The 14,841-nt window shown below is 36.4% G+C and overlaps 1 protein-coding gene and 1 long non-coding RNA gene across 11 annotated transcripts; one reads left to right on the top strand and one right to left on the bottom strand.

The window, feature by feature from the left end:
• Positions 1-3,299: 3,299 nt before the first annotated feature.
• LOC114293612 (NAD-dependent protein deacetylase SRT1) lies at positions 3,300-14,613 on the bottom strand. Of its 10 annotated transcripts, none has more exons than XR_003640128.2 (7): positions 14,036-14,543; positions 11,103-11,211; positions 10,488-10,567; positions 10,093-10,171; positions 9,632-9,804; positions 8,949-9,023; positions 8,477-8,745 (listed from the first exon to the last, which is right to left on the bottom strand). XR_003640128.2 is itself a non-coding variant. In XM_028237724.2 (6 exons), the coding sequence occupies exons 1-6, from the start codon at positions 14,071-14,073 to the stop codon at positions 3,559-3,561; spliced, it is 504 nt and encodes a 167-aa protein (XP_028093525.2). In that variant the 5' UTR covers positions 14,074-14,543; the 3' UTR covers positions 3,300-3,558. The 10 variants fall into 10 exon arrangements, 8 of the variants coding, with proteins under 8 accessions (XP_028093525.2, XP_028093522.2, XP_082740267.1 ...); XR_014338715.1 differs by having other exon boundaries at positions 8,653-8,745; positions 8,949-9,042; XM_028237724.2 differs by lacking the exons at positions 8,477-8,745; positions 8,949-9,023 and adding an exon at positions 3,300-3,583.
• On the top strand, positions 6,301-7,722 carry LOC114293613 (uncharacterized). The gene is made up of 2 exons (XR_014338716.1): positions 6,301-7,294; positions 7,390-7,722. It is a non-coding gene; the product is annotated as an uncharacterized LOC114293613 (long non-coding RNA).
• Positions 14,614-14,841: the final 228 nt, after the last annotated feature.

The raw sequence follows: 14,841 nt of genomic DNA, 5'->3' as shown, positions 1-14,841 counted from the left end.
CCTTAGGTCCCATTTTCATCAATGATTCAACAATAAGTCCATTCCTCTATTCCAAACATGCATCTAGGTTTATTATGAATAAAACCCCAACTTTTGTAAAATTACACAAAAGCCCCAAACTTTCACAAAATTACCAAACCAAGCCCAACATCTCAAAAAACTAAAATTTAAAGACAAAACCCATAAAGAGGAGTAGGGTATCCCTACCTCGAAGTTTGAGCCAAAAAGGAGATAAAGACTCGAAGATCAACGTGCTCCAAATCCAAACTTTTTCAGATTAAATCGAAGCTCTCAACACCCTCTATCTTTTTAACAAAGGCCTTAGGCTAGATTCACACCCTAGGGAGATCAAATCTTAGAGAGAGTGCAAGTGTAGAGAGAGAGGGTCTCGGATCTAGGTTTTGGAAGAAAAAGAAAGTAAAAAAGTTAAGTTCAAAAACGCTACTGTCCGCTGATATAAAACACGCTCGCTCGAGCGAAGCCTTTGTCGCTCGAGCGACCAGACACAGAAACTCTCGCTCGAGCCAAGAAGTTCTCGATCGAGCGAAGAAAAACCCAGACCGCTCGAGCGGAGGAAGCTGGCTCGAGCCAAGAAAGGCAACTCTCAGGTCCAGAACCAGACGCCATCGCTCGCTCGAGCGAAGCCACTCTGGCTTGACCCACCAGACACGAACTCAACTCTCGCTCGAGCGACCAACTCCTCGCTCGAGCGAAGGTCCAAAAATCTGGGCAGCAACACTAGGCTCCCAAACACAACCAACCTGTAACAAACCTGCCAAACACATCCTATAACTCAATACAAAGTAAAAAGGACGTAAACAAAATAATAATCAACTACCAACATCCAGGGACACATGTCCGGATCACTGTACAACAAGGGTAAACCCGGGATCGCTATAAAACTCGATCTCCCAGTGAGGTAGTAAACTAGTAAGATCTTCTGGAAAGACATCCGGGTATTCACAAACTACCCTTGGTAACTCAACACAAGCCCCGTCATTCTCACTATCCAAGAGAGTTGCAAGAAGGCCACTAAGCTTGCTCCTACTACGAGGGTTAACAACTGGCGACAAGGCTCTATCAACTCGATTCCCCAGAAAATAGAAGCGATCACCACCCGAAATGCACACTGTAACTCTCTAACGGTAACAATCAATCACAGCTTAATAAGAACACAACCAATCCATGCCTAAAATGACATCAAAACTCGATATATCTAGCAACACAAAAGCAAACGGAAGTCGACGCCCGGCAACTTCTATTTCACAATCACGACAACCCTGGTCTAAATCAACTGTACCCCCAACAGGTGACTCTACTCTGAGTGGAGGCACTAACCGTGCTATCTTTAACCCCAATGCAGAAGCAAATGCAATAGATATAAATGAATGAAACGCACCCGTGTCTATCAATACATTAGCCAAAGAATTACATACAACAAAAATGCCTCTCACAACTGAGGATTCTGGCAACTACTCTGGCACGGTAACAATATACACACGCCCCTGTGGCCCCTGATTAACTTGCTCCCCTCTCGAAGCATAGGCTTGTTGTACTGACTGAGCCGAAGTGGCTCCTTGATTAACTCCCAAAGCTTGGACTGATTGAGCCTGCTGGTGGCTCTAAGTCTGCCTCGACCCTGATGCGCCAGATGCGCCTTCCAACTATGGGTAAGGTCTCTTTATATACCCCAGCTGACCACACTGATAATAATTAAACCCTTGACCTTTATTCTAAGACTGAGACTGACTTTGAGATTGGTTAGGTGGTGATAACATTAACTACCCTCCTCTCTTCTGTGGGCATGAGAAAGATTTGTGACCCGCTTGGCCACACTTGAAACACGAGAAAACTACTCGATGCACTTTTTCCCAAACCCGCACTAGGCAAAGGAAAAGTGGATCTAGACTGCTGTGGTTGGGACTGGGATGGATAGGTGTTCTTGCTCTTCTTGTTTTGCCTATAGTCTCCTTGAGACTCTTGACCTCTAGACCTCGAACTCCGAAGCCTCTCCTCCTCAGCTTGTATGGAAATTTCTACGTGTGTCGCCGTCTCCACAAGACGGTCATATTCCCAAATCATATTTCTGACAAGCTTGAACGTAATTTTTGTTTTCAATTTCTTTTTAAATTCAATGCAACAACGCTCTTCTGTTGCCACCAACTCTGGTGCAAATCTGGACAAACTAGAGAAGGCCGCCTCAAACTGGCCACGGGTATGTCAAGTTGTTTGAGGTCTTTAAACTCTTGCCTCAATCTCTCCCTAGCAGTGGGAGGTATGTACTTATCTTGAAAAGCAACCGCAAAGGCTTCCCATGTCAGCTTCACTTTACCCTTGGCATATTTCCACCATTGACCTGCGTCTTCCTTAAGGTAGTAACTCGCTAGAGTCACTCTTAGTTCACTATCTTCAATGTGAAGCATCTCAAATGTCTTCACAGTTTGTTCGAGCCACTCATCCGCTTTCTTGGGCTCGAAACCACCATGGAACTTATTCGATTTGGCCTGCAAGAACTCTCTAGTAAGGAAACTCACCCTTGACTCCACGGTGTTCTCTCGGTCTTGATTCTCCACCCTCAACAAGTTCGTAGACTCCCTTAAAGCCCCTGCCATTTCTCGAGCTAGGGCCCCCATTACGGTTTGACCCGCTTGTCCCACCTGCTCGGCCACATTAGCTTGCCCTGCTTGCTCGACCATATTAGCATGGCCAAACCCTTCTTCTTACACCGGAACCCTATGGGCCGATACCTCATGCACACCTCGGCGAGCCCTACCATGCCTCCCACCTCTACCACCACGAACTTGACCCTTTCTCGACATCCTAATAAAGGACATAAGAGAAATAATTTAGCATATTAACTCATATGTGCTCGTAACTTGACTCACACGTTCGACTACAACAATTCCATATATTTCTCTACCATATACACAATTCAATTGCACTCCACATAAACACTTAGTCATGTAAACACATATGGACTATTCTTTTACGATGAAATCCGTCCCACAAAAAACCAAGAATTCTTAGTAGAACGAGTATTGATCAAGTACCCTTCTAATGAGACCTCAAGGAATTTAACAGGTGCAAACAATATCCCAAAAGTCTAGTCCTATATCCATTTAGTCACATAAGCATGTTATCACATAGTCACAAAATGCATAACACTTCCTAAGCATGCTAAATGAACCCATTGTGGTTAAAAAACCACTTCCCACGAGCTCCAAGTGTTCAAACCCGATAGCTCTGATACCAAGTTGTAACACCCCAAATTTCTAGCCCAAATGATAATACAACAATCATGGCTCTTTCAAGTAAAATCGAATATAAATCTCTAAACTTACATTACATGATACAATAGTTCTTCATGCAACAATACATTAATCCAACAACAAGTAAATAAACAAGTAAATACCCCCAAGGGTTTACAAGTTTCCAAGGCTTGAGCCTGGTTACACAAAACAGTTATTCAAACCCACACACATACAGCCCTTGGCTTACACACAAAGCCACAGCAAAATGACAGTCTCGTACTCTCAACACACATTTCCTTGCCTTTAGTTAGGCGGCATCACCACTTCTTTTCCTGCACAAAAATCCCGTAGGGTGAGCATAAAAGCCCAATAGAAAATCCTTAACAAAGTATATATATTTTATATAAGTCTCAAGAGATAAAATGCACATGCTATGCTATGCTCTTTTGAAAGAAAATCACATCTTTATCTTTGAAAACCCTCATGCTCAATGATGTCATGCAATTTCAATTCTTCAAAACTTAACAATTCATTTCAAGAGCGGTAAATACGACTCTAGTAATTCCTAGGTCGGTGTCTGTAAGTAGACTATACAAGTACTACCGATTTGTCATTTTTATCGGTATTAACCGAAAGACTCGACACCTATCCGCACGGGCTTTCGGTCTTTCACCCCGGACGCTCAGGCCAACTTATTCAATATCATCTACACTACCTATCAAGATTTACCAACGTATTTATCCCAAAATCATTCCATGAAAACTTGTTTCTCAATATTCTTTTCTCAATGCAAGTTTTCAAAATCAACTTTCAAAGTTTAATGTAATCAAATGAATTGATATGCCAATAACACAAGATGAATATAAATACTTTTATTCCAATTCATCATCCAAGGAATAACATAATTCTCTTTTCTCAAGTATCCTCAACAATTAGTCATTTCAAGACTATTTTAACGTTTTGAACAATAATTTCCAAAATGAACAACAATTCTCATATTCCCTGAAATTCATCATTTATATAAATATAAATAAGAAAAATTTCAAACATCCATTTATTTTGACACACAAAATAAATATAACAATATCATTCATGGATTTTCAGTCTCTTTAAAAAAAATTTCCAAATTCTAGGTTTTCTCACCAAAACAATGTAACTCAAATCTTTTGAAAGAAAACTTTTCAAAATCATATTTTCTTCAATCAATGAAGATCAAAACCTATAAAATCATTTTAAAAGAACAAGAGACAAACCCACTTTCAAAATCGCTCAACTTCTTGAATTAACAATCAATTTTCAAAGCTATCGAAGGATGATTTCGAAAATCATCTAGATCTTGCAAAAATATATATATAACTCTAAGAAAATCCCTACCTCAAGTTTTGAAGAAGAAATGAGATGAAATCCCCAAAATCAACGGTGTCCAAACTCGATCTTCACCGCACACAACAAAGCCCTCGAGGAGCTAACCAATTTTGATGAATAACTTAGATCCAAATCCCAAAGGATTTGAAGAAATCAAAGATCTTGTGAGGTTTTTGGTAGGAAATGTAAAGAGAAGTGAGGGGAAATGTTTTTAGAGAGAGAGAGATATACAATAGTGATTTAACTTCAGCCCAAAAAGAGAAGAAAAGGGGAAAAAAAGTCGAATCTCACCAACCCACCGCACCTCACTCCTCGCACCTGCCTTTTTAGCAGTGTGCAAGCTACTCTCCCCTGAAACCCACACGTGCAGCTTGCTCTCCCGCTCGAGCGAACAAGCAACTTCGAATGCATTTTGCATTTTTGTTTTGGGGGCGCTGCCCCTCAACCTTGCCAGGGCGCTGCCCCCTGGACCCCCCTGAGCCGACCGGGCAGCTCGACCCCTAACATACTCAGCGAAGTGGCAAAACTGGGATCGCTACAGATAAAATGGTTTAGGCCATTGTGTATAACAACTCATGCGTAGTTGAAATTCTTGAACTAGTGGGGCAAAGACCTCAGCTAACGAAGCGATCTTAGTGGAGATGTTAAAAAAAAGAAAAAAAAAAAAAAAAAAAGAAACTTGATTCTTGACTTTCGCTGAAATGGGTACTTGAGTGTCTCTAGCATGTTGTTTAGCCGACATGTTAGAAGATGAAATGATGTAGGTTCCATTACCTCAGGTTGGCGAGGTAATAGAACCTACGGGCAGTTGTGGGGAGGTATTTTAGGAATGGCACCACGTAGCTGAGGTGCTATCGAGATGTCGGCCGAGATACCACGTGGGCAAGCTTGCTAAGGTGGTTACGGTGTTGCCGAGATATGGTGTGGCAAACCGGAATCTGAGATATCTGAATAGAGGACAAGAGTCTTAAATGAGAAGAGGCACGTAGTTCGAATAAGCATTGTGCTTGAGTCCTATGAAGTGAAACATCTAAGGGACAAGGGTACTAGAGGATATAAAAGATAGGCACCCCCGTGGGTTGAAGGTATGCTTTATTTTGTGAGTTTAGTACTTGTTTGATATCTTGAGAGATAAGATTGATTGATTTGATCATTGAAGTGTCCCCGGATAGACGAGCCACCGTGGTATTCTCATTTTTTAGTTAGCAAGTGGTTGACTTAATCTATTTTGCCACGTATTCTTCAGCTAAGTTCTATATTTGGTTATGAGGTCGGAAATCAACACCCACGAGACCTTTCTACTCAACATTGACCATCATCTATTCCTCTTCATTATTGATATATATATATATATATATATTTGGTTATTGAGAACACATTATTGATGATAGTGAGAGTTTTTTAAGGAATTATATATATATAATGATATAATTTAACGAGCACTTTTTATTTTAAAACAAAATATCATGAAGATTATTTTTATTTATAACAATATCAGCATCACATTATTTTTATAGTACTTTTTTTTTTGTATAAATTTTATGTATAAATAGAATTGTCTTTAAAAAAGACAAACACCACATTTTAATTGCTGAACTGTCTCATGCTATGATTTAATTTTTATATAACATCGCCTACTTGCTTTTGTTCTTTTATATAATAGTTATAGAAAAATGAAAGGAGACTCTGTTTGTTTGCTAGCTCAATGGCTTCTCTAAAAATTTTGTGCTACAATCGAAAGCGGTGGCTCGGTGCTGGCAGTTGACAGACTACATGTCAGTGAACCGTTAATGAAGCTAACCCAGGGCTTCCATTTGTGCTCTGGAAAGCTTCCGTTTTGGCGGTGAATATATATATATACACACTGGTATCCTATGCTTACAGTTTGGAATTCATTTTCTACATACTCCTAGCAGTGGCTCATGAATTCGTTTTCAATCATTCGCGTGCGAAACCCCTCTTCCATCAATTGTGACAGAGCTTCTATTCAGGGGAAAACCTTTTGATTTATCTTTCTCCCTCTGGTATGTACTTCGTTTGTTCCTTTTTCTTTAGTAAGGTTTTGGAGAGAGTGATTCTTAATTTCGTTGACCCAATCAATGGAAGCATGCCAGGTATTCGCTAAAATTCCTATAAGAACGTTCGTTGTGTTTTTTCTTTTCTTTTTTACCCTTGACTGTTTACTTTGTTTACGGTAGAAGCTATTTGCTACCTTATTTCAAACATGCCTTGATGAAATGCTATATTTCTTTTGGATCTTTTTTTGATATATTAGTGTGGTACTCATCATGTACTCTCATGTTCAAATATATATATATATATAATTATTGCTGATGAAAACAAAAAAAAATTATTTCTCAGTTATAAAAGTTATTACATAGGTGTTTCTTGATACACACCATTGCTTTTGTTTGTGGCATGTGTTGAGAAAAATTCCTGAAAATCTAAGTCATGTAGCGAACAGGTCTGAAAATTTTATGTTGAAATTTAACAAATGCATTTACCAATCTTGGACAAATGAAGAGTTTGAAAAGAAATGGTGGAAAATGGTTGATAAATTTGAGCTCAGGAATGATGAATAGCTCCAATCACTCTATCGAAGTTGTAAGAAGTGGGTTCCTGCTTGTATGAGTGGTACCTTTTTAGCTGGAATTTTTGTGTGCTACTGAGCGATTTGAGTATGTATCGTCTTGTCTTTGTTGAATAAATACATACACAAGGAGTCTACGTTTAAGAAGTTTATTGATGAGTACAAAGTTTTTTTGCATGATAGGTGTGAAGAGGAAGCCAGAGCTGATTTTGAAACAAATCACAACCTGTCTCTGTTAAAATCTCTATGTCCTTTTGAGAAACAGCTGTCAACAGTTTATACACATGCAATATTCAAGAAATTTCAGGTTGAGGTTTTGGGAATAGTTGCTTGTAGTCTGTGAAAGGAATGTGATGCTTTCTTCTTGCAACTCTTTGTATGATTCTTTTTTTTATTTTATTTTTTCAAATCTTCATTTCTAATTTGCTTCATTTGGTGCTGTTAGGTTATTGTTGGATGCTACATGGGTTATGTTGAAAGTTGAAGTGTTAAGAGTTTATTGTTGATTTTTTTTTAGGTAGTATTTTCATTTTCATAATTGTCTATTTGTTTTTTCACTTCTTGGTTCTACTAGCAATCTAATATTCGTAATTTGCAATTTGATTCTTGGTTCTTTGAATAGCGATAGGAACCAGACCTTGGTAGATTCGATAATATTAGTACATATAAACAAAAGGGAACAAAAAATTAACACTACTAAAAATCGGACTTTTTGTGACAGTCTCAAACGTCACAAAAGATCCACATATCGTCGCAATTGCAATGGAGTAGCGACAGGAAATGGGGGGTGGCAGAACGGGGCATGACAAAAGGTATTTACGATGGTTACAAACCATCGCTTCCTTGTAGTGACGGTAAATCAATGGTTTTTTCAACGGTTTAACCTGACACAAAAAAAGCGAAAAAAATATCACTTTTAGCGACGGTTTAGGATGTCATCACCAAAATTTTTTTTAGAGACGGTAGTTGACGTCGCAAAAAGTATTATTAGCGACGGTCTTAAACGTCGCAAAAAAAAGAATTAAATCAATAATGTATTCGCGACAATTTAAACCGTCGCTAAAGATGGCACTTATATGTATATGCGATAGGTTAACCTGTCGCAGATAAAATGCAAGGAAATGATGATTACAGTAGCAACGGTTTATTATTGTCACAAAATAATTATTTTTATAAAATAAATATATATTCTATTAATTCATTCCCTGTACAAATTATTAATATTCTCTAAAATAAAATACATTCACATCCACATCCGCACATATCCACATTCACAAAATCATATATACAAATAATAATATATATGTACCATGTAACAATACAATGTCAACCAAACATTCCTTACAAGAATATATAAAACATCCTTCAACAATATTAATAATTTTTGATAATTCAAGAACTCAAATTTGTATCTAAAACAAAACAAAAGTATCAACAGTACAAATAAAAAAACCTATATATTATATTTTGTTTTAGTATCAACAGTAAGCTCCAATATCGATATGCAAAGATATCATCACGTATTCAAAAGAGTAGCATCTGCAAAAATAATAATAATAATAATAATAATAATAATAATAATAATAATAATAATAATAATAATAAATATATATATATTATTTACAATATAATTAATTTGAAGCTTAAAAAAATTATAAAACAGCAGAAGTAGCAGAAGGAATTGAATCAGGGTAATTTCCTTATTCAAAAGGTCCATCATGATCCAATGAAGCATTGCTTACTTCTCTAGAATCAAGTTCAAGGTCGACAATGAATTGCTCTAACTTTTCAAGGAGTTTTTCTTTCAAGCTGTCAACCTATCAATACATGGCCAAACTGTCATGGTGTATGCATCAATACATCACTCACAAGCATGGTTGTTTAATCTTTCTAAATATAATTGCATTCCAAATAATTTGAGTGAACAAACAGAATTCTAATATTTAGCCCACAAACCCTAAAATTTGTAGGAAATAAAGTTTCCAGCTTAATAATATGTAGAATTATCTTTTTCACTTTTAATATTTGGCAATATTTATTAAGGCTATTTCGTAATACAATAACAGACAAAATGACTAGATTCCTTAAAAGAATAAAACATGTAAAGCAAGTAATAAATAAGTTTGACAAAACTTAAAAATAGTTTTAACACAAATCGGGAAATCCAATTGCTTAAGAAGCATTGTAACCTCAGCTGTCAACTGTATAGATTCAGAAATCCAATGACTAGATTCATTTTTATTTTTCCTGATGACATAATCATTAATTAATCAATAGTTTTGTTTTTTCAAGCCCCAAATGTCCTTTTTGACTAAGTTTACACTTTTTCAACTCTAACTCACAAACGCTTTTTCAATCATTAGTTTTGTTAGCATCAGTTTTGCTGTCTATAACAGTTAGAGCCTTCGTGGCAGCAGAATCTAACCTCATGTAGCTGTGAAGATTGTACTGTCGAATACTATAACGTCCATAATTTCTCTCCTCAGCAAGTAGTTCTACAGAAGATAGCAATGAACCCAAAGCCCCAAGTGCAAATTCAAACCCAGATACAAAATCTCTAACTGGTTCTATAGAACCTTTGACAAGCCTACCAAGATCCTGCACCAAATCCCTTCCTTTAAACTCAGTTTTCTTTCTCTCTGTTACCATCACGCCATATCTTGACGATGCGTCATGTAAAGGTTTATATGCATCATGACAAATAGGAAACCATATGAAGTACATAACCAATAATAATGTTTATGAAAGTAGAATTTCTTAAATTCTTGAACAGGATAGGGCATTAAAAATTGAAAGAAAACAGAGCTTTCAATTTTAATTGACATGGAGCTGCAAATGCAATTTCCGGCCTGATAAGTTGCTGTATAGCACTTGTATAGGAAATACCTGAAGACTCGCAATTACGAACTTTCCCCCACCACGGAGTGATTTTAGAGGCAAATTGCATGCAGGAGTTATCTGCAAACTGCACGAGTAGCTGCTCTCATGATCATTGAATGACAAAAAAGAAGGATAATACACAATACACAACACAACTGTTTGCCAAGGAGCTAAGGAAGAAAAGAGAGAGAAGAAAGAGAGAGATCGTATTATCAAGTCATAGATAACCTGTGGTTCTTCAAATTGTTTGGTAGATTTCATAGGAGAACTAAATCTTGGGGATGGGCTTTAGAAGGAGTCTTTACTTTTTGGTACATTTGTAGAATTCTTATATGCTATGGCATCTTTCTTTAATATGCGTACTTCAAAAAGAATTTTTAAAAAGTAGATATTGAAATTACCTTGTCCCCAAGCATAACACAGCATCAGCCACTTTGCAGTGTTTCTCTGCTGGATTCAACTCCTTTGGTGGTAAAGCATCCTGGAGAGAGAGAGAGAGAGAGAGAGAGAGAGAGAGAGATGGATGGATTATTAACATACCACTTTGCATCAAATTGCTCATATATAGGCAATAAAATTTGAGAACTAAATTAACATCTTACAAAGAAGGCAGCGAAGAAACATAAAAACATATTTCACAGTGGATGAACCAATCTCAAAAAGTATCTAAGAAACCTTCCCCATGTCATGAGGATACTCAAGAATGCCACTTTTCTGAGGATTACATGGAAATAGAATTACTCCATGTCGTTTTCCAAAAAAATTGATGGCACTCCTTTCAATTGCTATTAAAGCCAAAAGAGATACATTTGAGTGTTATGAGCACTACAATTAATTAACTTCCTTTCCATGTGTACATTGAACCACCTCTCCCCCCCCCCCCCCCCCCCCCAAAAAAAAAAAAATAAAATAAAATAAAATAAAATAAAAAAGAACAAACAAACAAACAAACAAAATGTATTTATCTATCAATAGCCTCAACAGTAATGCAAACAAACAACACAAGAAATTAGTACCTCCCAGTCAACAACAGTGTCTTTAAGTCTTGCACCACAACCATCACTGGAACAACTACGTGGTGTCTCCTTCAGTCCAATAGTTTCCACCTCAAAATCCCAAAAATACCTTCACAAAAAATTAAATTTATAAGAACAACTTTTAATAGCAGAAAACTGACTCAACTATGTAATAATCTAATATGTACCAGTGAACACCACTAGATGCTTACTCTGCCATATCACCAAAGAAGGAGATGAAATTTTTGTTTAGAAGACAATCAAACAAAAGTCTATATGCCAAGAAGGAGATGAGTGAGTTAAGTTTAAACCTTCTGTATCATTATGGCAAGTTTTTCAATCTGCAATTGCAAAAAGAAAAACCCAATGAGGGAAGCAAAATCAGCACATGTATGGCAAACTCTTAAATTATCAGTTTTCCAAACGTAATAATCCTCAGAAAGCCCAAAGTAGAGAAAATATCATGTTGTATACTCAAATAACTAGAGGATAGTAAGCAAAGCAATAGTGATTGTCTTCAAAAAAATAAAAATTTGTATTTCTCCTCCTAAGATATAAAATTCAAATTGACATGAACTATGACTGAAACACAAAGAGAGAACAACATAATGTAGAATGAAATAAAAAGAAAGGAACAGAAGGGAAAGAAACCATTTCCTTCACTCCTATCATAGTCAAATCTATAATCATAGTCCTCTGATGGTTATATCTCCCAATCTTGCAATATTGTTTCCCCTAAAAGAATATCAAAGTGACTCTCCATAGGAAAAGTTTCTTTGAAATTAACCAATTGTTCATATATCACAAATGTTGTGTTTGATGGCACTTGGCAATTCCCTAGTTGAAGAGATTAAACGTGCACCTAAATAATCTCTAGAGCATAAACTGCTAGCAAACTCATACTCCATTTGAACTAGAACCATAAATTATGTAACACAAGTCACAACACGGATCAAACTGTACACTAAACAGGAAGTAGTATATAGACTATATGGCCTGACCCAAAATATAGTGTAAGCTTATATAGCTGACATGTGTCTCTAATTGATAGTTAATATGTGACAACGTATATTCAAAAGTAACAATACAAGACTGAATTTCTTTTCAATAATAAAACATATATGTACTGGTTCTGGTACTCATTATATTTCATACTACCCTGACAAAAAGGTCAAACATAAGTTAAAAACCTGGGATAATCTTTTCAAGTAGTCAATTTAGTGTATTTGCAAGAAAAGTGGACGACATTGATTCTAACCATGGATCAGTATGGTCTAGTAAATTTTGATAATACTAACCAATTATAACTACTTTAAGCAATTATATTAAAGGATATAGACACATGTAGCCTCTGAAATTTGGGAATAGGAGGCATAAGGCCAAATAACAACTTCACTAATGCTGTGTTTGGTTGGGGGATTTGAGAAGGGATTTGGAAAGGGAAATGGAAAAGGTAGGTGAAATATGAATAAAATATACTTCCATTTCACCTAGTTTCACACATCTTTTCCCTTTCCCTTTCCAAATCCCTCTCCAAATCCCCCAACCAAACACAGCGTAAAGGAGATTTCAAGAACAATGTTTTCTTTCATATCAAATGTAGCAATAGATTCATTGGAATGAAAACATTGGTCATAACTCGATATCAAGAAAAGAGTTGAATATACCAAACCAAACTAAACTAAGCCTTGTGTGGTTGGTCAAGTGGGGTCGACTATATCAATCAATTTTGCCATTATGCTTGGTCATGCTTCAATAAAATAAAAAATAAAAAATAAAAAAGGAAGTTGAATGGAATAGTTAAGAAAAATTTAATTCACTAATTTGGGGACTAAAAAGCACAAACACTTCTAAGAAGGAAAATATATATAATAAATAAATATATATATATATAATTATATATTGTGCACGTGTCCCCCACGTGTCGTGTCCATGTCATGCTCGTGCTTCTTAGTTTGAGGAGATATGTACCTGAGATACAAGTTTGGTTTTATTGAGGCATCTATAAAGAGTAGAACAGCGAATCAGAGACAAAGAGAGCAGAAAAGTTAAAAGGGGACACAATGTTTGAAAAAGTAGAATATATAGGAAAGACAATGGTCGGTCTTGAATATATGAAATTTTGTTTATCGGTCATAGACAATGGTGGTTCTTGCGGTGTGTTCATTAGTTAATTAGTTAATCATTAGTTATGCATTCTCGGATAATTATTGATTTCAAATGTAGTGGTATTCCTATAATATTATGATCTAAACACTAGGATTTTTTTCCCCCCGACAATTAGCACTTGGGTGCTCTGTTTTGTTGGTAACAAGCCCATCTCATATTTGCAATGCCACACTGTTGCTTGGGGCTGATGTTGTGGAGTTGAATATAGAATCTTAATTTCAGAGTGATCTCAATTTCAAAGGTTATGGAGCAAAGAGTAATTTTTTACTTTTATTTTTATTTTTTATTTAAAAAAAAAAGAAGAGGAAATCAAATAATACTTTGAACTTGAATTCTCTCACTTTCAGTTTCATGCATAATGACAATCTTTTGTAATCCTTTTATTTCAAACCAAACACATATATTCATATTACAAAAATACTAAGATAATATTTTTATTTACAAATAGTATTTCTTGCATAGAGTTTTTTTTTTATTTTTTTATTTTTTCTTGGTAGCCTATTTTGTTCAATTTTCTAAAGGAAATACTACTATGCACAGTCCACTATCATAAGAAACTTGAGAAATTTTTGAGGTCAATTTATGAATTTTTGTAGTGTTTGTTACGAATAATTGTGGGGCAACTCTAAAGGGCCACGTAAGAAACCTCGTGAGACCAGGTTGAACCTAATAAACCATGAACAACATTTCCAAGAAAGTAAGAGAGAGACAATCTGAAGAATGACAAAAAATATGGAAGATTAGAAGAGAAGGGAGTAAATTACCTACAGAGCCAATTGATGAGGGAATCCCACAACCCCATTTCGGAGAAAACGAGAATTTCAGATGAATCGAATGGAGTTGTCAAGAAAACCCTTTTTGTTTTTGTTTTTGAGTTCTGAGAAAGCAATCAAAGAAAAACAAAGCAAAACATCATGTTCTGTAAATTGAATTGAAGAAAGAGAGAGATTTGAAATTGCTTATACATATATATATATATGAGAGAGAGAAGAGAAGAGAAATAAAATTAGGATTTCTGATTCCCCCACTACATTCCGCCCCTACTACGCATCTCAATTGCCGCCTCTGTCGATTCTAGCCTAACTTTGGCCAGCGATCTCAATTTCACACCCCTTCGATTGCGTCTCCTCAATTTCAGAGAATGGCTGCTGGTTTTCGATGGTGATATCAATGGCGGTGGTAATCGTGTGCTCCTGTGCCGACGACGGTGGAGAGAGAGAGAGAGAGAGAGAGAGAGAGGCGGAGGAGAAGGAGGGCGTGACAAAAAGACACAAGCGTGATAGAGAGAGAATAAGAAGTTTTTTTTTTTTTTGGTCCATTAGCCACGACACAACAAAGGCATGGAAAAAAAATCTTTTTGCGACGGGGATAAAAAGCTGTCTCAAAAAAATAGGTCTTTCACGACCATTAATGGTTTGCCATCGCAAAAACCATCCAACATATCCTTTCCTCCTTCTGAGACAGGAATTGCTGTCGCAAAAACGACTATTGGCGATGGGGTATAAACCGTCGCAAAAGGTTATTTTTTGTGACAGAAAATAAACTCTCGCAAAAGGTTCCATGTTTTATA

The sequence above is a fragment of the Camellia sinensis genome, chromosome 8 (assembly GCF_055761805.1).
Source record: "Camellia sinensis isolate YWXY chromosome 8, ASM5576180v1, whole genome shotgun sequence".
Classification (NCBI taxonomy): Eukaryota; Viridiplantae; Streptophyta; class Magnoliopsida; order Ericales; family Theaceae; genus Camellia; species Camellia sinensis.
This window is presented reverse-complemented; position numbering and strand designations above follow the sequence as displayed.